This window comes from Schistocerca gregaria, chromosome 4, assembly GCF_023897955.1.
Source record: "Schistocerca gregaria isolate iqSchGreg1 chromosome 4, iqSchGreg1.2, whole genome shotgun sequence".
NCBI lineage: Eukaryota > Metazoa > Arthropoda > Insecta > Orthoptera > Acrididae > Schistocerca > Schistocerca gregaria.
The window spans coordinates 329,851,014-329,873,377 of record NC_064923.1 but is presented as its reverse complement, the minus strand read 5'-3'; the positions used below and the strand labels follow the sequence as shown (position 1 = coordinate 329,873,377).

Below are 22,364 nucleotides of genomic sequence, written 5' to 3'. Positions count from 1 at the left end.
GACTCATGATGTATGCCTGTGACAAACTGACATTTCCTACTCAGACAGTGTAGTTCCGCCGCCCAAGCCCGGTAAGACTGATGGGGCTGTTTACGACACCGGTAGAACGCCACGCGGGCGGCAACGACGTGGGTGTTTTTTCAGTAATAGTTAGACATTAAGTCGCACATTTCTTGGAAGGATAGAGAGGCAGGTTCCCGCAGAGGGGCTAACTGAGATAGTAGCTGATAGATCCGTGGGGAAATCCAAGATAGAAATAACGACTTACACATAGGAGCGTTGACAACGCCGAAAGCCAAGAAGTGTTGCCGTAAACGCTTCACATAATTTTCCCAGTCTTCAGCGGCCTCGTTGTAAGGAGGGAATGGAAGCGGAGAAGAGGAAGACAGACGATGAGTAAGCGACGTCGACAACGCCTGAATCGCAGCCGTCAGCTGTGTTTGTTGTTCAGTAAGCGCTTGCATAAGCTGTTCCATGTCTACCCTGTCACGAACACACAAATCCACAATGCAGTGAAAATATCCGACCTCGTCGCCAAAAAGTGTTATAACCTTTAATCACCAATATTGCGTGGATATTCTAACACTCTCACTTAGGAACAATAGCTGGTTACATGATCTCAACTCAGTATCTCATATTCGACTGCCGTGCCGTGACATGCGCCGTTCGTAGCTAGGTGACGCTCGTGCGCTCAGCCGAGTTGCGGAGCGCCTCTATTACCGTTTGCGCGTACTGTCATGGCGGCACTGTTAAATGTGGTGGCACTGTCACAACACATATCTTTTCTGGTAGATTTTTGGTAAATGCTACTAATTTTTCTATGTATGGGCCTGATCTTAATTTGATACATTCTAAATTCTGGCCCTTGACCAGGACACTGTCAGTTTTCCACTACTAATGTGGCTCGTGACAGTGCCTGTTGTTATGTCACAGTATGAACACTCCTTCCACTATTACTAAGCATCTGTATATTTGCATTTTTTCACCCTATTATTCTGTTGTTTATTCTTGCCCCACATGTACTTTATTGCTTGATAAAATTGTGCATCTTTCTTTTCTGAAATTTTGAATTAGGTCTGCTGTTGTCATGGTTTGTCTATTCTTAATTTTGGTTTACTCTCACACTGTTCATGGTATCTGAACCTTCTAAAAAGGGGGTAATTCATTTTCCATTGACCAGTCTCTCTACAAAATTTCTTTATCTGCATAGTGAGATAAATGTTAACTAATACCTTTTCTAAGTGTACTTCTTGAATGGGTTGTCCAAATACTTAGATTGTGTAATGTGCCATGGTGTATACTTTTTAAACCTATCCCATGAACTACTGTCATTTCAAGGTTTCTTCCATTCGCATATGGAGTGCAGGAAGAATGATTGTTTGAATGCCTCTCTGTGTGCAGTAATTATTCTAACCTTATCCTCACAATCCCTATGTGAGTGATACGTAATGGCTCATAGTATATTCCTAGAGTAATCATTTAAATCTAGTTCTTGAAACTTTGTTACCAGGCTTTCTTGGGATAGTTTACATCCATCTTCAAGAGTGTTCCAGTTCAGATTCTTTAATATCCCTGCGACATTCTACCATGGATTAAACAAACCAGTGACTATCCATGCTGTCCTTCTTTGTATTCATTAAATATTCCCTGTTAGTCCTATTTGGTGTGGGTCCCACACACGTGAATACTATTCTAGAACTGGTCCCACAAGTTATCTGTAAGCAATCTCCTTCATAGATTGATTGCACTTTCCTAGTTTTCTACCAATAAACCGAAGTCTACCAACTCCTTAACCCACGACTGCACCTATGTGATCATTCCATTTCATATCCCTACAAAGTATTACATCCAGGTGTTTGAATGAGTTGACCAATTCTAACAGTGACTCACTGATATTATAGTCATAGGATATTACGTTTTGTTTTGAGAAGTGCAAAATTTCCTTCTGAACATTTAAAGCAAGTTGCCAATATCTGCACTGCTTTGAAATCTCATCAAGGTCTGACTGAATATTTATGCAGCTTCTTTCAGAAAATACTTCATCATAGATACCTGCATCATCTGCAGAAAGCCTGATTTTACTGTTAATATTGTCTGCAAGGTCATTAATGTATATAACATGAACAGTGAGGGTCCCAACACACTTCCCCGGGGCCAGCCGCAGTGGCCGTGTGGTTCTAGGTGCTTCAGTCCGTAACCGCGTGACTGCTACGGTCGCAGGTTCGATTCCTGCCTTGGGCATGGATGTGTGTGATGTCCTTAGGTTAGTTAGGTTTAAGTAGTTCTAAGTTCCAGGGGACTGGTGACCTCAGATGTGAAGTCCCATAGTGCTCAGAGCCATTTGAACCACACTTCCCCGGGGCACACCTGAAATTACTTCTACATCTGACAATGACTCTCCATACAAGATAACATGCTGTGTCCTCCCTACCAAAAAGTCCTCAGTCCAATCACAAATTTCACTTGATACCCAATTATGATCGTACTTTCGTCTATAAGCGTAGGTGATGTAATGAGACAAATGCTTTTCAGAAATCAAGAAATACAGCACCTACGTGATTTTCTTGATCCAAAGCTTTCAGTATGTCCTGTGAGAAAATTGTGGGTTGAGTTGGGTTTCACATGATTGACATTTTCGAAATCCTTACTGGTTGGCACTGTTCAAGATGCCTCATTATGTTTTTGCTCAGAATATGTTCTAAGATTCTACAACAAATCAATGTCAAGGATATTGGATGGTAGTTTTGTGGATCACTTCTCCTACCTTTCTTGTAGATGGGAGTGACCTGTGCTCTTTTTCCAAGGACTGGGCATGGTTTTTTGTTCAAGAGATCTACAATAGATTATAGTTAGAAGAGAGGCTAACTCAGCCACAAAGTCAGTGTAGAACCTGGCAGGGATTCCATCGGACTCTGGAGCTTTGTTCAGTTTTAGTGGTTCAACACCACTGACACTCATACTTATTTCGTTTCATCTTTTCAGTGGTATGAGGATTAAATTGGGGCAATGTTCTTGGATTTTCCTTTGTAAAGGAACATTTGAAAATGTTGTTAAGCATTTCAGATTTTTCCTTGCTACCCCCAGTTTCAGTTCCTGTCTCATTCACTAGGGACTGGATACTAACTTTGGTGCCTATAACAGCCTTTATATACAACCAGAATGTCCTTGGATTCTGTAAAAGATCACTTGACAATATTGTGCTATAATAGTAACTGAAGACATCACGCATTGCTTTCTTGACAGCCAATCACATGCCTCTGTCTACAGCCCTACACTTTGTTTTACACTTATTATGCAGTAATCTCTGTTTCTTTACAGTGACTGTATATCATGGAGGGGTCCCTCCCATTATGAACTGTTCTACTGAGTACATATCTATCCAGTGCATGGTCAACTATTCTTTAAACTTGAGACAGAGTTCTTCTACGTGCTCCTGCCCTGTGCTGAAAATTTCAGGTTCCTCATTGATACATGACACGACTATCTAGTTAACTGAACATATATTTCTTTCTGCTTGTTTTGGTTGTCCTTTGTAATTTGGTAATCATTGTTGCCACAGCTACACCATGATACCAGTTTCAATGAGAACATCCTCAAAGAGGTCAAGTATATTTGTTGCCTTTTTGGTTACACCAGGAGGGGAGTCTGTTGGATGATAGAAGGATCCAGTAAGAGGTCAAGTATATTTGTTGCCTTTTTGGTTACACCAGGAGGGGAGTCTGTTGGATGATAGAAGGATCCAGTTATCATTTTATGCCCTCCCCTGATACTGATACTAATACTGAGTCTTACCCAAACTGTTTCGAATACAGTTTCAGTTTCTGCTTCGGTTTGTTGTCTGCTGCGACTTCTTGTCTGCGGCAAACTCCTTGTCTGCGGTGACTTATGACCAAGCATTTTGGTCCCTCCCCCCTCCTCCCCCCCTAACCAACCAACCATCTTCTACTGTGACTTCTTCTGTACTGCATCAAATACACCTTGTCCATTTCCCATTTCCCATTTGCCTATCCTTGTGACCAATATTTTCATTTAAATTTTTCGAGAAAATCTTACCATGATGTAAATCCTTTCGAGTGATTGTTTTGCCACTCCACTGCATCCCCAACAAGTAACTCAGTGCATAATGTATCTTTTTAGAGTCCTCCTACTTATGTGGTGAGGACATAGAAAATACTCTCAAGAGGTAAGTAGGATGTAATCATACATCACCATCAGGTTTAAATCTCAGAAAATGTTTATACAAATTCATGCTGCTTCCTAATTTCAGTTCTTCCAGTAAGTTACGGGAGTCGTGAGTTCTTACCAGAGACTGGTTTTCTTTAAGTTCCTTTCCTGTTTTTGCTAATTTATCCCATCATCTTGTTAATTTCCTGTTTTGTTGAGTAGCCTCATCTCTAGGAAGTATGATACTATCAAAGTTCTCTGCCTTTTCTCAAAATGTTTCATCTAGTAGTTCTTGCACTTTTCCCTCCAGACCATTTTCACTTCTCTGTTTTAATAATTCTATATGGTTTTGTCCCTCTGAGAATTGATCCTTCACATGTTGGCATTCGTTCTCAGTGAAATTATGTAAAAGATTTACATTAGTGTACAATTCTTCAATATAGTCATGTGTTTCACGGCTCACCAAATCATATTACTGTAAAATTTCTGTGTAGATCTCCTCTTTTAATGATTACAGTTTTTATCTAATTTATTACCTAACCTCATTTTGAGTTCTCATTTCAGAACCTCATGAGCTTCCTGAATATGTTTCTTAGATCTTCTTCTGATTTCTCTTTATTGTTTTCTACCTTAGTTATACTCCCTCGTCTAGTTAGGTTCTCCCCCTGAGTTTTAATGCCTTTCTGTATTTTCTTATCACTTTCTTCTGTTTTCTTATTACTAGCAAGCATCTCCTCAAACTTCACAAGTTAAATTTCCATATTGATTCCCTGTCCCTCGGCAGCTTTTTTTCTCATCAACGTAAGTATATTCTGTCTATTAAATTTAAAATTATTGGTGTGTTATACTACTCCCTACACAATGTCATTTTGTTTTACATTTAGCTAATATCATCACTTAATTTCTTTACTCTATTCACACTACCAAAATAACAAATGTACTTCAAAACTGTATTAACCAATGCTCACCCCAAGATGAGAACTGCATACTGGTGATCAATTTCATATTTTTATTTAACTGTGTGTTGGTGTGCCAATGTGCTGCACACATATCACGTCAATCAGCTATCATGGTGCTGCTGGTGCAGTTTAGCTGGCGACCCGGAACTGCATGGTGCAGCTCAAACTGCATGTTGCTGTAGGCTGCATGCTGAGTCAGGCAGCAGACATAATATCCATTGACTGGTATCCCGTCACCATACTCCTTTGCCAAACTCTCCAAGACCTCTTCGTAACTGTAACAGCCACAGTACTTGTGGGATACATCTTTTTCTTTTAACACACATGCACAGTTCCGTAGCAGTGTGCTTTGTTACCATAGCTGATCACACTTTTTTCTGTAGTCCTTATTAGCACTCTTCCTTTTGTTTCAGATTCTTGGCATAGTTGTTCCTCTCTATTATTTTATCAATTCTTCCCGTGTCTTTATACGCCATATATACAGCTAGAAGTTCTGTTGTCAGTGTTGTTTGCCCTTGGTGATGTAATCTGTTCAAAACAATTTTGGCTATACAATTTATGCATTATGATTCATTCCCGAGCCCAGGCAGAGGAAAGGGTTGATTTTTATGCTTGGATTGAAACAGAAGGATCAAAAGGATGCAACATAGTAGCCTCTGCTCTATTAGATTTTCTCAGAAACATTGAAGCATCCCAGCCACTTGCCGCTGCTCGTACCTCACCTGTCATTCAACAACTCCGCCTCGACTGACATCTCTGCCCAACCTCTTTGCATTTACATGTCTGCCTAAGGTGAATCTTTCCACTCCCAGGATTGGAATGATTCCTTACCCTCTCCCTTAATACCCACATCCTTTCGTCTTTCCCTCTCCTTCCGTCTTTCCTGATGAAGCAACCTTGGGTTGCGAAAGCTTGAAATTTGTGTATGTGTTTGTGTGGTTTTTTATTGTCTGTATCAACATACCAACACTTTTGTTTGGTAAGTTACAGCATGTTTGTTTTTATATATAAATATGATAATGATATGCACACTAATGGCCTTCGTGGAAAAAAAAGCAGAAAATTTATTAGCTGGTACATTAGTTCCCTATTTGTTATTACATCTATAATCCTGACAGTGTGTTTGGTAGATTGAACAAAGACTACTTGCAAAAGTAAGATATTCCTTTACTGATGGAATACCATAAAGTGCTGGAACAATATGATATCAAGATACTAAATAAAGATTGGGAAGCAATCTCAGTTCCAGTGCACTAAAAGCCCTACCATCTAAGCTGCATTTCAAAATAACTGCCCAGCATGTGATGGCCTATGAAAAATCTAAGAAGATGGTATTGTTGTCAGTATCAGAAACTTACAATGGAAGTCCTATAGAGTTTGAGGTACAGATATCCAGAAACTGTAGCCCGGAAGTGAGGACTGCAGCTACCTTGGAAAAGAAAGGTCAGCAAAGAAAAGGAAAAGTATGTCTTAAAACTTTCAAGGCATTTGAATGTAGCAGAAGGACAATGCTTAAAGTGACCAATAGGTTACCAGTTTAGTTTTGTTGTAGCCGGTAGTTTGTGTTGCATTTAAATAGCATTTGTAGTGTATTATTTTATTTCTGAGCAAAATGAACAATAAAGTAGCTTCTTCTGTAATTAATATTAAAGATAATATTAAAGATATTAAAGGTAATATTAAAGATAAAAAAATGTAAAAAATTAATTTGAATGTGTAGATTAAGAAAACTTTTAACTCTCATTTTTGCATTTATCGACTTTGGTAAATACTTGAAGACTTTGTCCCTCTATTTTGAAATAAACAATGATAATTTTAGAAAAATATACACACAGTTGAAACTGTTCCTACAAAAGTTATGTAAGTGTTAAATTACCTCATTTATGTAATTAGTATTTCAGTGTGATATTTAAAAAATGTTTTTCCCTAAAAATTTACTTTTTTGCATTTATCAAGTTTTAAAAAATGCTCCTCGATTCCTATTCTTCTGGTGCTCTTAGACCAGAAGCATTTTGTATAATATTCCAGTACTTACAACGGAGATGATGATTTGAAAATGGCTATATCATGTCCAAAACTAGTCACCACAAATAAATGATATTTCTCACTGCAACTTTGATTGAATTACAAGTAACAGTTTTAATAACTCCTAGTGTATTTAGTGTGTTTGCAGTTTTTTGTTGAATTATATTCCTTCCATAAAGTAAATTTCATCATTCTCTGCAGGCTCCCCTTCCGTAATCTATTTACTGATACAACTTTGTGATGAAAGCTATACAAAAGTTGTACCCTTTGCTCATCCTAACCACACATTTTTACAATACATGCAAGCCGAAAGATGGTAGCCATTTGTCCTTTTTTAATTTTTGTCTGTTTGTATAATAGATGAAATGAATACGGAAATACATGATGAGCTAAAACATTATGACCACCAGCTTAATAGCTTGTTTGTCAGACTTTGGGACAAAATAATCACTGATTCTGGGTATCAGGGATGTGACAGTGTGTAGATAGGTTTGTGGAGGTATGTGGCATTAGATATCTATGCACAGGTCATGCAATTTACATAAATATGGGGCTGCTGATTTGCGTATGCGGTGATGGCACCCGTTAGCAGCGCAGATGGATTCCATAGGATGTACATTAGGTAAATTTAGTCACTGAGACATCAGCATGAGTTCACTGTAATGCTCCTAAAACCACTATAGGATGCTTCTGGTTCTGAGACACAGTCAGTTGTACTGCTGAAAAATAATGTTGCCATCAGGGAAAACATCAAGCATGAAGGGATGCAGATGGTTCGCAGCTGTTAGTGTGTCTGATTACTACCACAGGTCCCACACAGGCACAGGAGAATGTCTCTCATAGCATAAAACTGCTCCCACCAGCCAGCACCCTTGGCATGCTGCACGTTTCGAGCTGCCGTTCACCTCGGTGATGGCTTTTGTGGAAACAACCATCGACCTAGTGTAAAAACATGTGATTCACTCAAATCAACAAGCCTGGCAGTGCATTATGAGAGGCAAAATGAGTATTTGTATTAACTTATTGCTTATTATGGGTGTAGGCAGGTACTGAAAATTAGGCTATTTTGTTCTAAAAATGGCATGTATATGAGCATGTACAGAAAAAATTCCAAGAAATGTGATCATTTTTTATCAATGTTGAAATTTTTACGTGTCGTAATTGTAGAAGCACACACAAATAAGTAAGTGTAGAATAACCATAGCAGTTAATGAGAACACTAATCTTAAGTTCCTTACGGAGTCAGTGTAGGCCATGTCCAAACAAGTAACAAGCGTTCCAAGAGAGGAATCCAGTGAGCAAATGAATGAACCCTTGCACAGGTTGAGTTTAATTGTAATAAGTTGAGTCAGCATGGCACTGATGCAGTAGATGTGGTAACATTGGATTACTGCAGCCGTCTCCTCTTAACAGGGTGACTGTGACTTGGTGCATCTCTTTGTGTCCCTCTCCTGCAGCTTGGGATGGTGCCGCAGCCAGAAAAGTGGCATCTGTATCTTCTGGGGCTCTGCCTGTGGGTGCCTGCGGAGAAGGTCTCCTGTTGGCTGGCATCAGAGACTAGGGTAATAAGTAACCCTGGTGGTGACAGTCGTGTCACAAGGGTATTCCTGCAGGTTAGCAGCCAGCCGTAGGGGGTGCCAACACTAGAGTGAGATTCGTTAGACATCCAGGGCCTTGGGAGTGGAGGAAGAAGCTGGCCAGTACGGTGCCTGCTGACCATCCAGTGCCACCAGTTGCTGCTGAAGCTCATCCGCTCTCAACCTCTAAAGCTTGCGCACAGGCTAGAAAGGAAATATGAGGAGGGTGAAGTAGGCATGAGTGCTCTCAGCATAGAAAATGCATGCCAAAACAGAGAAGGGGTTTCCAAGCATGTCAGAGGATGAGAGGACCTGGGTGCCAGGAGGGAGGAGGGCCCGAGAGCTGTGTGCAGTGTGCAGTGGCAGTAGAGGGCAATCTCACACCCATGGATGAAGTTGGTTTTGACGGCAGGTGACCAACATATTCTCCATCTGCAGCATGAAAATTCTCCGACCGCCCTAACTGTGAGTGACCACCAGGCAGCAGCACTCATGGCAACCAAAAGCATATGCTCATGTGGGGATCCCCGGCATGTGATGCAGTGACTGAGGTGCCCACGGAGGGTGCAGGGCAGGTGCAGGGGATTGAGAAGTACACGCAGATAGTGCCTGTGTACCAGTCCAACAAGACTCTTCTCACACCACAGCATAAGAAATGAGAAAATGGATGAGTGCATCTTCAGCCAGGGGTTTCTCTATCTACTTCTTCATATGCATCTTGAAAGTCAGGACAAGATGTTTTGTCTCCCCACTCAAATGATACTGGTGAGGCCCCACGCAGTCGATTTCGCTGTTGTCAAGCAGCAGTTTATGTTGTAGAGAAAAGTCATCTATGACCACCAACCAGTAATCGTACAAAAAGTAACCCACAAAATTGAAGTGGACATGCTCCCTTGGCAGTGGGGGAGAGTAACAGTGCTGTGGGTCAGCCTTGTGACCTATACACTTGGAACAAGCAGCACTTAAATTTTCAGTCTCAGCCTTGATTCCTGGCCAATATGCATGTCATCAGGCTGACATCTTTGTTTGCGACATGCAACAATGAGCACAGTGTCAGGAGGCGAAGGATGTCCGGCTTGAGGGATGCAGGAATGACCACGCACAACACAGTGTGTTCTATAGGTAACAAAGTAACACCATCAGTGAGAGTCAGTCTGTGGTATAGCAAAAAATAATTACAAACTGAATCTGAGGCATGAGCTAAATGTCATTCCAGCCACCCATGCTGAATGTACTGCCACACTTGGTTAAGTACAGCATCTGAGGTGATCATGTGGGCCAGTAATAGGAAACCCATTCACCGTCCATTGAGCTTAGTCTTTGAGATAGAAACAAAGTACTTTTTGCTGGTTAAAGCTGGGGGACGAGACCCATTGGGAAGTGGCAGAGGGCATCAACATTTGAGTGCTGGGCCATTGGGAAAAAATAGATCTCATAGTGATAACAACTGAGAAACAGAGCCCACCATTGAAATGTGTGTGCCGCATTGTCTGCCAGAGGTGCGGCAGAGCTAAAGTGGAAAACTTAATGTTTATGGTCCATAACCAGGCGAAACTTGATATAATAGAGAAACACGTGAAACTTCTTGATTACAGAAATAACTGTGAGGCTTCCTCCTTGATTTGTGAGTAAATTTTTATGCCAAGTTGAGCGTCTTCAAGGCAAAAGCAGTTGGCCATTCCAAACCACCATATTACATTGAGACAGCACAACCCCCATGCTGTCCTGCAATGCATTGATAGAGACAAGAAACTGGCAACCTGGCTGACGTATGGCTATGCATGGAGCAGAATGCAGACCACTTTTCAGTTTCCAGAACACTTGTTCTCAGGTTGTCATCCTAGCAAATGATGTTCCATTCTTGAGTATTTGACTGAGAGGCGATGCTACTGTAGCTGCCTGCATCATGAACTTGTAGTAATAGGTGACTTTACATAAAAGTAGCTGGAGCTCCTTCACATTATTAGGGCGTGGGCTTCAGTAGCTGCAGCATGACTGTTTGTCGGTCGTATCCCCCGACGGGAAATAACATGCTGAAGTATTCTGTAAGGTGTTGGAAGAAATACGACTTATCCGAATTGCACTAGAGACCCGCATCCCACAAGATCTGTCACAAAAGCAACAGGTTGCAAAGATTGTCCTTGTTTGTAGGACCTGTGATGACAACATCATCAAGGTAGTTGATACAAGATAGAAGTACACTTATAATAACCAAATCATTTTAATGAGAAAACAGATTATAAGTTCCATATAAAGTCTGTGTACACAACTAGGATGAGTGCAAATGAGTAACAATTATCCCAAGAGTGAAGTCCAGTGAGCACATTAATGAATTAGGAGCAGAGCCCTCCACTCCAGGATTATGAAAAGTAGGTTGCTAGTCCAATTTGCAAGTGCATTGGCTGCATGCGCCAACCTTGCTGCGATGTTATCATTGCTGTTTGATTGCCTGGCACCTGAACTAATGCTGTCAGGTGCTAACACAGGTAAGCTGAATCATGACAAGAACTGTGTCTTGTTATGTTTAAGGCCAATGTGTCACTAGTGATGTATAAGTGGTAACATAGGATTATCACAGTAATTAGATTAGTAAATTGAGGGCTGTACATTATTTATTGATAGCGATTACATGAGTGTTCTTTTGACTGAAGATCTTTTGAAAAGTAGTGCCAGAGTAAAAAAGGAATTTCTGATGCAACAAGCAAAATCAATAACAAAAATGGGGTGACATTATAATGTTTGAAAATTGTAGTGACATTAATTTTTTTTAAATGGGCTGACAGAAGACCAGTGTGTATACTGATTACTTGTGAGAAGCACAGATGTAAAATTGTTCAAAGGAAAAAAGAGAAACTGAAGCCTGATGCTGTGGTTTTAGTTATGTATATAATATTATGTTTATTTATGTTTATAATATTCAGATGAAATAAAATAACTTCTTTCAATTGATACACATCAAATTTTCATTAATTAAATTTTAAATTACGTGGCAATTTTTTCTATTTTTTTTCCAGCTGTCTGACAAAACATTCATTTGTGAACCACTGGTGGTACACTCTGGCTGATAGGCAACTCCAGTGTGAGCCACTGGTGGTTCACACTTCCCAATGGGAGGCTCAAGACACCATCAATGCGCACAAATGTGAACATGAATAGGAAATATTATTACCTGGAGTACTTTGTTTGGAGCCTGCCAGAAAATATAATATACTTGTATGGGCTATGCATGAGTCACAGTAGGCAGAGCCACTTTAATCGTACAAGGAGAAGGTGCATGGCCATGATGTCAGACAGAAGATGGCTGATATACTCATTTGAGTATGCATCTTGTTCTGTATGATTTATGAGGGGAAGTGTATGGTACTACAAATTTGATAACCTGTTTAACTCTGTGTTTGTATTTGAGTGGGATTGGAGGGAGAGCCTCTCTCTGCCCATTGCTCTAGAAAGGACTAGCTGGGCCTTGAACCCACATTGACATACTCAAACATTACCCCTCCCCTCCCCCCCCCCCCCCCACTCCACCCCACCCTCCCTCCCACCCAACACACACACACACACACACACACACACACACACACACACACACACACACACACACACACACACACAGACTTTTCTGTGATCTGATCAAAATGATGGCATATGTTGAGAGGACAGTGCTACCGACATGAGCCACTAATATATTAGCCAGTGTGAACTGTGATCAGTGTGGCCTGTGTGATAAGTGTCCATGTTGGAGTAGAGGCCAAGAGGAAGTGGAAAAACTGGCTAGTAATCTGTTGCGGGTCATGTTTGAAGTCGGAGATGCAGTCATAGAGTCCACTCTTGTTGTGCCAAACTCGTGAAAGGGAAAAGTGATGAAGTTGTCGGTGACAGTTGGAGAGGAAGAGTGGGAATGGTTGGACATCAGGTGGGAGTCAATTGATGTCTGTCAGAAGGTGGTACATCAGAATTGGGATGAGAAAAAGGTGGAAGTCCTATGGAACACTCCCCAAAGTCTGGGTCGATGAGAAGATCACATTCATGTGCACAATCAGAGATGTAAAATCTGGTAGCAGTAGTTGTCAGTGGAGTGATTCACTGCCATGCGGAACAAGAGGTGACTAGGGTAGTCTTCTCAAATGGATGAACTTCTTGCAAGTACTATTGGGTAGTCACAAGTTGGGTGACAGAGACACATAGTGTCGGCAAAGTGCTCCCACCTTGATATGTCAGCACATTGGCTGTGGTCATTTGGCACACAGTCGTTTGTTTTGGCAGTTGAAGTTCACTGCGATAAGCAGCAATAGTGATGTGTTTTGCTTGATGCTGATAGAGATTCTGCTTGGGTGTGACATAGTCAGCTATGTGTGGCAACTGCGTGGGTGTGGCAGTGTTGACAATGTTCTGTGCAGGTGAAAGCACAGCAGTGTTTTGCACAGGGCTTGGCACATCACATATGGGGGCATTCTATGCAGGCACGAAGTGGGTTTTTTGATGTATGAAAGTTGTTGCTCCAGCCAAGCACAGTGAAGTCAGAGTTGGATGTGATCGGGTGAAGTTTTTGGTTGAAGTCAGTTGGGCTCAGCCAGTGTAAAGAAGGAAGGACGCCGAAGTTGATACTTTGATGCATGGCCACCAGCATTTTTGTCAACAGTGGTAATATGTTTTCTGTATTTGGTGCAATGTTCTTGATGTAATTGTACAGTTGCAACACCACTAGTTAGCAGTACATGTTCACAATTGGAGGCCAGGTGTGAGGCTGTCCAGATGAAACTGGGTGTTTGCATTTAAAATCTGAGCAACCTGTGGCACCAAGGATGAATCAAACAAATTTTGCAGGTGCTGCAGAAGATGCAGTGTCCAGGGCAAACAAATGTGAATTCATACAGCCAGAGTGTTGCAGTTCATCCTTTGCATGTTATTTCTGCGAGGCGGGTACTGCAATCATGTCCCACAGTAGATTGTTTGGTTCTTTCACTTATTCAGGACTAGCATCCTACATTGAACCACAGTAGTGGAGCACCTCACTTTGCACAATTGTGTGTATAGACGGTCGAAGAGTTGGTTGAGGAGCATTGTACTGTCCAGAACAGATGTCGTTGGTGTGCATGCAAATTTCAGCATACGTCACGTGTGCAGAGATCACATTGTCGTAGGTTGGCAACATATCAGTGTGAAAATTACCTTGTATGCAGTCATTGCAAATTTTTGGAGTCACCAATGTAGGTATTTATCCTTATACTCGTTAGAGGTAAGAGAAGTAACTCAACAATAAGAAACATCGTCAGCTTTATTGTCTGAATAAACTGTGTACACAAGCGCAGAATCATATGCCACAACAGAGCAGCACAGACTGCCATCCAAAGATCATAGAGCTGCCATTGTAGATGCTTGGTGGACTATAAATAGATGCAACATAATCAATTCCTCGTTCCGCTCATATGTCAGCCCTTCACAATCTGTTAAATGTTGGTTCTTGACATCATCATTTCATTTTACATATATAATAAATATTTCCTCTTAGATAATATTCTACAAGACTTCATTTAAGTCATTTATTAACACACAATGTATAAATGGCACAGAAGTGCTCTCCCTGAGCCTTCATTAACAACTGGAAACTTGTATTTCAGAAACATACGAGATTCAACATTAGCAATAGTTGATGATTTCATTCAAGAATGCTTGGAGGTATTGCACACCTCATGGTCATTTTCATTGGCTTCCTCTTAGTTTTACACAGAGAAATGGGTATCCAGATATAGCTCTCCACTTGCCATTCATTATACTTTGCTCATTAATCATGCACAACTTCGATCGTTAATCATGCCCGATACACTGTCATACTGCTCCACTGAAAAGAAGATGAAAATTACAAACTGACCAGAATAAACCTATAAAGTTAATGACACAGTATCTGAGACAACAGCCAGTTTATCTCTTTTGATAAATCAGTGCCAACAACTTGCACACTTATAACATCAGAAAAGAGAAATGTCACTCTCTTCATTACCAACAGAGCATATGAAGGTGGAGGCACTGATGATTACACTTTACTCATCCTACAAAATAACAGGAATCATCATTATAAGCACCATGTGGAAACAAAGATTAAGAAGATACTACTGATATCTAACACAGAGGTAACAATATAGTTGATGTATTCCTTCCTCTTGCTGTAAATGTTGTTGCTCATATCTCTTTCTCCTGCATAATATAATGAGAGAGTTTAGCTTTTAATACACATGTGAGAATCTAATTTTCCCTTATTTTTAGGAAAGTCCACGTTCTTCGACATCAAGAATTCCGCTTGCTGAGCCACAAGATGGAAATACCACCAGATCAGCTAGTGACAATGTAAAATTCTCTCTTCAAGAAACACTTACAAGAGGTAACTGTTATTCCGTGGTCATCTTAACGAATGTATCTCAGATAGTTATTTAAATATGGAAATACAGAATAAAATTTATTGTTACACATTTTAAAAACTGTTGTTTATCTTGTTTCAATTTATCACAATTACTAAGTGCAGTAGCCAGTTTTTTTATCTGTCAAAGTGTGAAGCCTTGATCACCATACCTAATACAGCTAACCATTCTGTAAAATAATCATAAATCGTGCTTCCTTTTATCTGTACATATTTTATACAGATGTTAACTCCAGGTTGTTGTTTTCCTGTGGCACGGGTTGTGCGGTGGCTTGGTGTAATGTTAAGCTGAGTAGAGTCTTTACTTTTTTTTAAGAACCTGTTGCGATGATAACAACCGGTTTTCCGTGTCTGAAAAAAAATTGTTGCGCTGGGAGTTTTGTCTTTTTTCTATCTCCTCGCGCAGGACTCGTCTTTTCTATTTAAAAATTTTTTGAATTTGAATTTACCAGGAGAAACTTTCAACTTCAATCTCAGGTCACTATACCACCCTTTCCCTTTTGGTTCCAATCTACATAAGGGTTGATACTATGAAAACATCTTCTTCCTCATCCTTGGGTAGGTACGACCCCTTCCATGTATACTAAACTATGGTACAGGTCAATCCCCTTTTTGGAGCCCCTGCCCACACAGCATAGGCCCGCCTCCTCTGAGTCTGCCTACCTGCCTCTCTTTCTCTCATTTCATTTATGTTGGAGGAGCCCTCCCTATCTTCTCTAACAATGATTCATAGTCTTGCCTCTTTCGTACTTCTCTGCACACTATTTTATTTGAAATTTCCTCTTCCTGAGTCCTTCAGCCCTCCTGCTTAAATTCTTCGCTTTTTCATTGCTTACAGCTCACTTATATAGCCTTAAAACTGTTTCGTCCATGATTGTAACTTTATTTCTTTTCTTCGGGCTATATGGTCTCCACAATCCTATTATTCATCAGAAACTTATTTGACTCGATACCTCTGGCTTAATATCTATTTCTTTTTATTTCCATTCATATTACTTTGTATTACTATAGCTATGAACACAGGTGGATATACACTTCGTCCTCCCTTGTTCGTTTAGCTTAAGCTTACTATACCATTTCATTTGAGATGTGCAACCGTCATTACTTAGCACTTTCACATGTGCTTGAGCCCTTCCTGAGCGCTACTTCCCCCCATATCTGTGACGGTTGTTACATCTCCCAGTGTATTACTTGTCTGCGTCTTCGTATTTAATCGTTTGAGTGTGGAAGTGTGATCGTGCGTCCTGATTCTTCGGCCCACTAAGGTTCTTAGTTGAAGATTTCTATAAATTACAGAAAAGAGGAGGACTTCAGCGATAGAAGTATATGAATGTGGACAGAGGGAAAGATAGATTGGTACTCTTAAGAGAAGTAAGAAAGGAAATAACAGAATTGGTTGCTAAGATCGAAGAAAGAAAGGAGACAGCCCCAAAGACAGGAAACCCTTCCCACCCCTCTTCCCCAGGATCCCCACTTTACCGGCACTTAAGTGAGAATCTGGAGGAAGTATGATGTTCGGCGTCTCCTGTCTCATTGTCACCTTTGAAGTCCCCGAAGAAAAGATCTTAGCAACTCCTATGGAACGGCAAATGATGAAGAACCAGTCACACTTGTTTGCAAGGATGGTATGAAGGGTGTGGTGTGTAGGTCGTGTCTGTGCCTATGCTACCCACCCCTTTCAGAACTAGATGTAAACCCTCCCCAATGACATCACACTTTACAAAAAATGTAAAACATTCTATTAAAATAGAAATTATATACACTATAATCAAATAGTTATTCAGTTAGTCACTTCACTCTATAGTTCATACACATGTTCAGTTTATGTCATCTAGGTATCATTCTTCCTAAACAGTACCATCATATTATATCTCCTGTTAGAATGTTACCCTGTTAGTTTTATCTCATGCTTAGAGGTTACTGTTTATTGTGACTCTTTAAATTAGTCATAATCGTGTAGTCATAATTGGTCTCTTTTAATACTAATATGACAGGACAGCTTAAGGGCTATAAATAGATTACTAGTTGAAGATTTGAAGGGAGTTCGGTGTAGGAAAACTAATGTGGAAGTAATACCGAACCCAACTCGGGAACCGGTGGACGTCACTCCTCCCGTTGACACAGAACGTCAACGTCCCTTTTTTTTTTTTTAACTTATTGTTTTATATCCTTACCATTATACATTCCCTTTTCCTCTCCCGTCACAGGATCGACTAAATATAGGGTTTTCTGGTGTTCCTCCCTGTCTGGTTTGAATTTAGGAAACTGTCTCGACAAGCGTGAATTTCATCCCCATTCAGTTATCATGTCCTCATTTAATATAATATTTTGGGAAACTGTGCCTTTCTCTAGGTTCTCCTGCATAAGCTTGAATTCTTTCCTCAAAGTTTCTAAGTCTTTCTTGGTGTTATCTAAATCGGAAGTTGCTATAGGCGAAGAGATATCAACACTTAGTTTCTCTTCAACCTTTTGTCCTATTAATTCTGCCTCATTAACTTTTCTTTAAAGTTCTGTTCTACGGTTTCCACCCATGGTTTGACCCCTGAAATTTGCGCCTGTACTAGGGGGAGCAACTTATCTTGTTTCTGGACATTGGTTTTTAGTGTAGTTAATTCTCGTTCGACCACGTCAAATGTAACATTACTTACATTTTTCAAAGAGTCATATTGTTCGTTAAATTGTTTCCAAATCACTACATTTACAGTCTACATTATATTCTAATTTTTGAACTAACCCTTTTAGATGAGCTTCATTTCTTTGTTCTAAGTCCTTAAATAAAATATTTGTCTGTTCACTTGGGGAATCGCACAATTCTTTTTTCCATTCTTGCATCTGATTACTTAGGAGCCTCTAGTTTCGTGTTTTGCAAATCTAACTTAGAGTTTAATTCTACCTTCAGTTCGTCCTGTTTTGTGTTTTACGATTCAAACTTAGAGTTTAATTCTGCCTTCAGTTTGTACTGTTTTGTGTTCTGTGATCCAAACTGTGCTTTGATAAACCTCATTAATTCACCTAAATCTGGCTCCTGTTTTTCAATTCCCATAGCCCCAACAGACTCTATGGATTGATGTTCTTTTTCCATTGTGTTTTGTTTTGCCTTTAATCTAGTTATCATTAAAAGTACACTCGCTTATTTCCACAACCCCCCACACTTCTCAAACTAAGGTCAGTAGTAGCTCACCCGGCATCGGTGGAAGGCGACGTCAGTACCAGTGCACGGCGGCGTTGGCATAGGTGAATGACGGCATCAGCTTTTGTGGGCAGCTGCATCGGCGATGGTGTAATGCAATGTTGGTGTTGGTGTACGGCGGCGTCGGAGTTGGTGGATGGCGGCATCGGCATAGGTAGATGGCAGTGTCAGTTTTTGTGGACAGCGACATCGGTGTTGGTGTGATGCGGCATCGTTGTTGGTGTACAGCGGTGGTGGCATTGGTGTGCAGTAGCGCCAGCATTTGTAGACGGCATCGTCGGCAATTTGAGGCTAACTGCAGTGTTATGCGATTTTATTGATCCCTTAATCATTTCACCATTTATCAACACGATATTTCTGGATAAGTATTGTGGAATTGCTCTTCAGCCTCACTGTTATCGGTTTCTATGGCAACTCCCAACTGGTTTTTTTTTTCCTCTTATGGCTTCTTCTTTAATATTTCCCCTTCTTTCTCAGGTCCTTTCATTTTATGGTCACCACGTTCTTTCAGTGGCCCGGTGTAATAAGCTCTCTCTATACAGTTTAAGCATTTTCGTGGACTTACTTGTTGAAGAATGCTGGTTCTGATTTCTTGCAGCGCCAATGTCTTCTGCTAGCACTGGACGCTTCTCCGAAGATTTCACTGCTAGGAAGGGGAAGTTTTCACTCTCTCTCTTCTTATTTAAAAAATTCACTTCTCTTGGAATATCATTCAATGTACCAGAACATATTTATTTTCACTTTGTACAAAAAAAACAGCTAAACTTTATGACATAAGCCCACATCTTACCGGGCACCCAGAAACAGTTAATTACACATTTTTTAACACAGTTAATACATAAGCTTTTATCGTGGCTGACTATCCACATCCAGTCCCCGTACTCCCAACAGCAGTTCAACGTCTAATAAACAGTCACTATTTCGAGTCTCTCCATTTGTTTTTTAACAGTACAATGCTACATTACTCTTTGCAGCCGGCCACGGAGCTTCTGGGCCGTATTTGTTTATTCTTGGCAGGTCACGCTGAACACTTGCCAGCGCCGATGAATTATCTCCCTTCCAGTTTCGCTTGCACAAACAATAAATGGGTGCAGTATCCCATGCTCATCCTTACACCCTGCTTTAAAGTAATGTGTGTTCAAAACAGTGGGAACACAAGTGTCTCCAGGCTATCGTAAAATTATGGGGGCACTACAATTGGCATTATAAGTGGCATAGCGATGGACTAGGATGATGTTGAGTTTGAGTGGGAGATGGAACATCACTTTAGGAGGGATGGGAAGAATCTTGGATAGGATGTCCCGTATTTCAGGGTTTGATTATAGAAAACCATAGCTCTGTTGGAAGATGTGATTCAGTTGTTCTAGTTCAGAGTAGTACTGGGTGACAAAGGGGGATCTCCTTTGTACCTGGTTCTTCGGGATAGTATGAGGAATTGGGGGGGGGGGGGGGGGGGGGCATGGCACAGAAGGCCTGTGTGTAGGTTAGGACTGGGGCGTAGTGCTTGCCTGTGAAAGCCTATGTGAGACTTTCAGCATACTAAGTAGTGGAGTCCATATCACTGCTGATACATTGACAACACCCAGGTGGCCAGGCTATATGGAGGGATCTTTTGGTGTGGAAGGGACGACAGCTATTGAAATGCAGGTGCTGTTGGTGGTTGGTGGGTTTAATGTGGACAAGGTGCAATTAGAGCCATCAGAGAGGAGGAGACCAACACCCAGGGAGGTGGCACGTTAAGTTGAGGCTGACCAGGTGAAGCGTATGGGATAGAAAGTGCTGAGGTTGTGAAGGAATGAGGATAATGTGTCTTGGGTCAGGATACAGATCACAAAGACATCACCATTGAACCTGAACCAGATCTTGGATTTGGGGTTTTGGAGGTTAGTACCATAAAGAAGTTGGCATAGGAAGGCTCCATGGAGGTGCCCACGACTGTGCTATGCTTTTTATCTTCCCCTCAAAGGAGACATAGTTGAGAGTTAGGATAAAGTTAGTAATTTGTATGTGGAATGAAGTAGTGGAATGAGGGACATTGGGAGAGGTTCAATAGTGGCACAATCATGGGCATCAGAGATGTTTATATACTGGGAAGTGACATCAACGGTGAGAAACAGGGATGCAGTAGGTAAATGGGTGGGGGTGGTGGAGAGTCTGTGAAGTAGAGTGCCATATTTGACATGGGAGGCTAGATTTTGGGCAATAGTTTGCAGGTGCTCACCAATTTATCCCAGCAATCTATTGTATTGTACTGTTCCCACACCCTCCACCCAGCAGTTTCTGGCCCCGCTGTTCTATATCTCCCCCCGTTTCATGTCCCCTCACTCTCACTGGGCACCAGTTTCGACCAATGCATCCTCAGGTCTTTTTCCCTTCCTCTGCTGTCCTCCTTTCCCACTTTCCATCCCCCTCCCCCTTTCTCTCTGTCTCCCTCACAGGCTCCTGACAATGCATCTGGCAGCCTTGTCTGGCTACCATCTATTCCCTGCACACTCTTTTCAGACAGCAGTGACTTCTCTTCTCCTCACCTGTGCCCTGCTCTCTCCCCTCTTTCCCCACCTCACTTTGTATTGCTGCTTGCATTTGACGTGGCACCACTGCAATTTGACTAGAGATAGTGAGATAGTGGTTTTTGTGTGTGTGTGTGTGTGTGTGTGTGTGTGTGTGTGAGAGAGAGAGAGAGAGAGAGAGAGAGAGAGAGGGGGGGGGGGGGGGGGTCGTGCACTTGCTTGCATGAATCTGTGTGTGTTTTTTCTTTTCTGAAGAAAGCTTTGGCCAAAGGTAAATATATAACAGTTTTTTTTTGTTGTGCTTTGTCTGCAATTCATTGTGTCATCTTTATGGTGAGTAGCAATCTTTTCCTTATGTTCCATTGTTTGATTGCACCCATAATAAGATTAATCCCTAGGGCAACAAACTTTGATTAACCACACTGCTGATGATGTGGTTTAATGAGCAGCCCACACTTATTCTTCACTCATAAACTGATCCATAAAGAGTGTAACCTTGCGAGAATTAATAACTTCATGGTGTCAGTTCTGGATTGGGATAAACTCTATTTGGTTCCCTCAATCCTCCCTACCCCTAATTGTTGGTAGAGTCACTTTTTGCAGCCAAAGAAAGGCGTCCTGGTATATTTTTCAATACTGATTTTGTTTGTAATATTATCATCTTGCTAGGATGACTGAATCTTTGTTGATAAAAGTACCATTATTATTGGCTATTGTTTTCATGGTCTGTAAATGATTTCTAGAGGTGACATTAAGTTAGTGGGGTAATCTATGCCCCATTTACTTGTAAATGTTGCACATTGTTGTATACACAGTTGATGTGTCTCTATGTGCTGTGAGTTATAACTCTTTGTTACCCTACTGTACTCCTGAATAAGATATGAGAGATTTTTTTACTTAAAAAAAAAGATCCAGAAAATTAACTGATTGTTATTCTTCACCTTGTGGTGTAATTGTGACATTTTATGTGCTGGCTGGTATCAGGTGCACATGCTCTTAATCAGTGGCATCATACTGGCCTTTATTTTCTATCATCCTACCCTTTCTTCTTGTCCTTTCTTCACTGACTCTGTGGAGAACCACCTTGTTCTGTATCTTACCAGTCTGTAATTTTTGATATCCTTCTATAGCACCATACCTCTCACACTTGGATGCTCTTCTTTCCTGGTCTTCCTACAGTCCATGATTCACTACCATACAATACAAACATACATTCTCAGAAATTTCTATGTCAAATCAAGGCCGATATTTGATACTAGCAGATTTCTCTTGGCCATGAATGCTTCTTTGACTATGCATCTTTGTCTCCCTAGCTTTGTATGTCGTATTATTTTGCTTCCACGGTAGACCAGCTTCTTCACACATGCCTAAGATGTTTGCTGATAACGTTTATATAGTTGTCTAATGATATTACTGTGTTAATAAGCATATACATTTGGGTGTTGTGAAATTGCCATTAAGCAGTATTTTCAATATTGGCACGTCATGCAAGACTTGTAATAAGTCAAAAACCATAAAACGTTGATC

At 40.9% G+C, this 22,364-nt stretch overlaps 1 protein-coding gene across 1 annotated transcript in view; it reads left to right on the top strand.

The window, feature by feature from the left end:
- LOC126268010 (uncharacterized) overlaps positions 1 to 22,364 on the top strand; it is a 315,334-nt gene that overhangs the window by 270,023 nt on the left and 22,947 nt on the right. Inside the window, exon 10 of the mRNA XM_049973418.1 lies at positions 14,987 to 15,101. Coding sequence (XP_049829375.1) covers positions 14,987 to 15,101 — 115 coding nt within the window. The remainder of the gene's footprint in view (positions 1 to 14,986; positions 15,102 to 22,364) is intronic.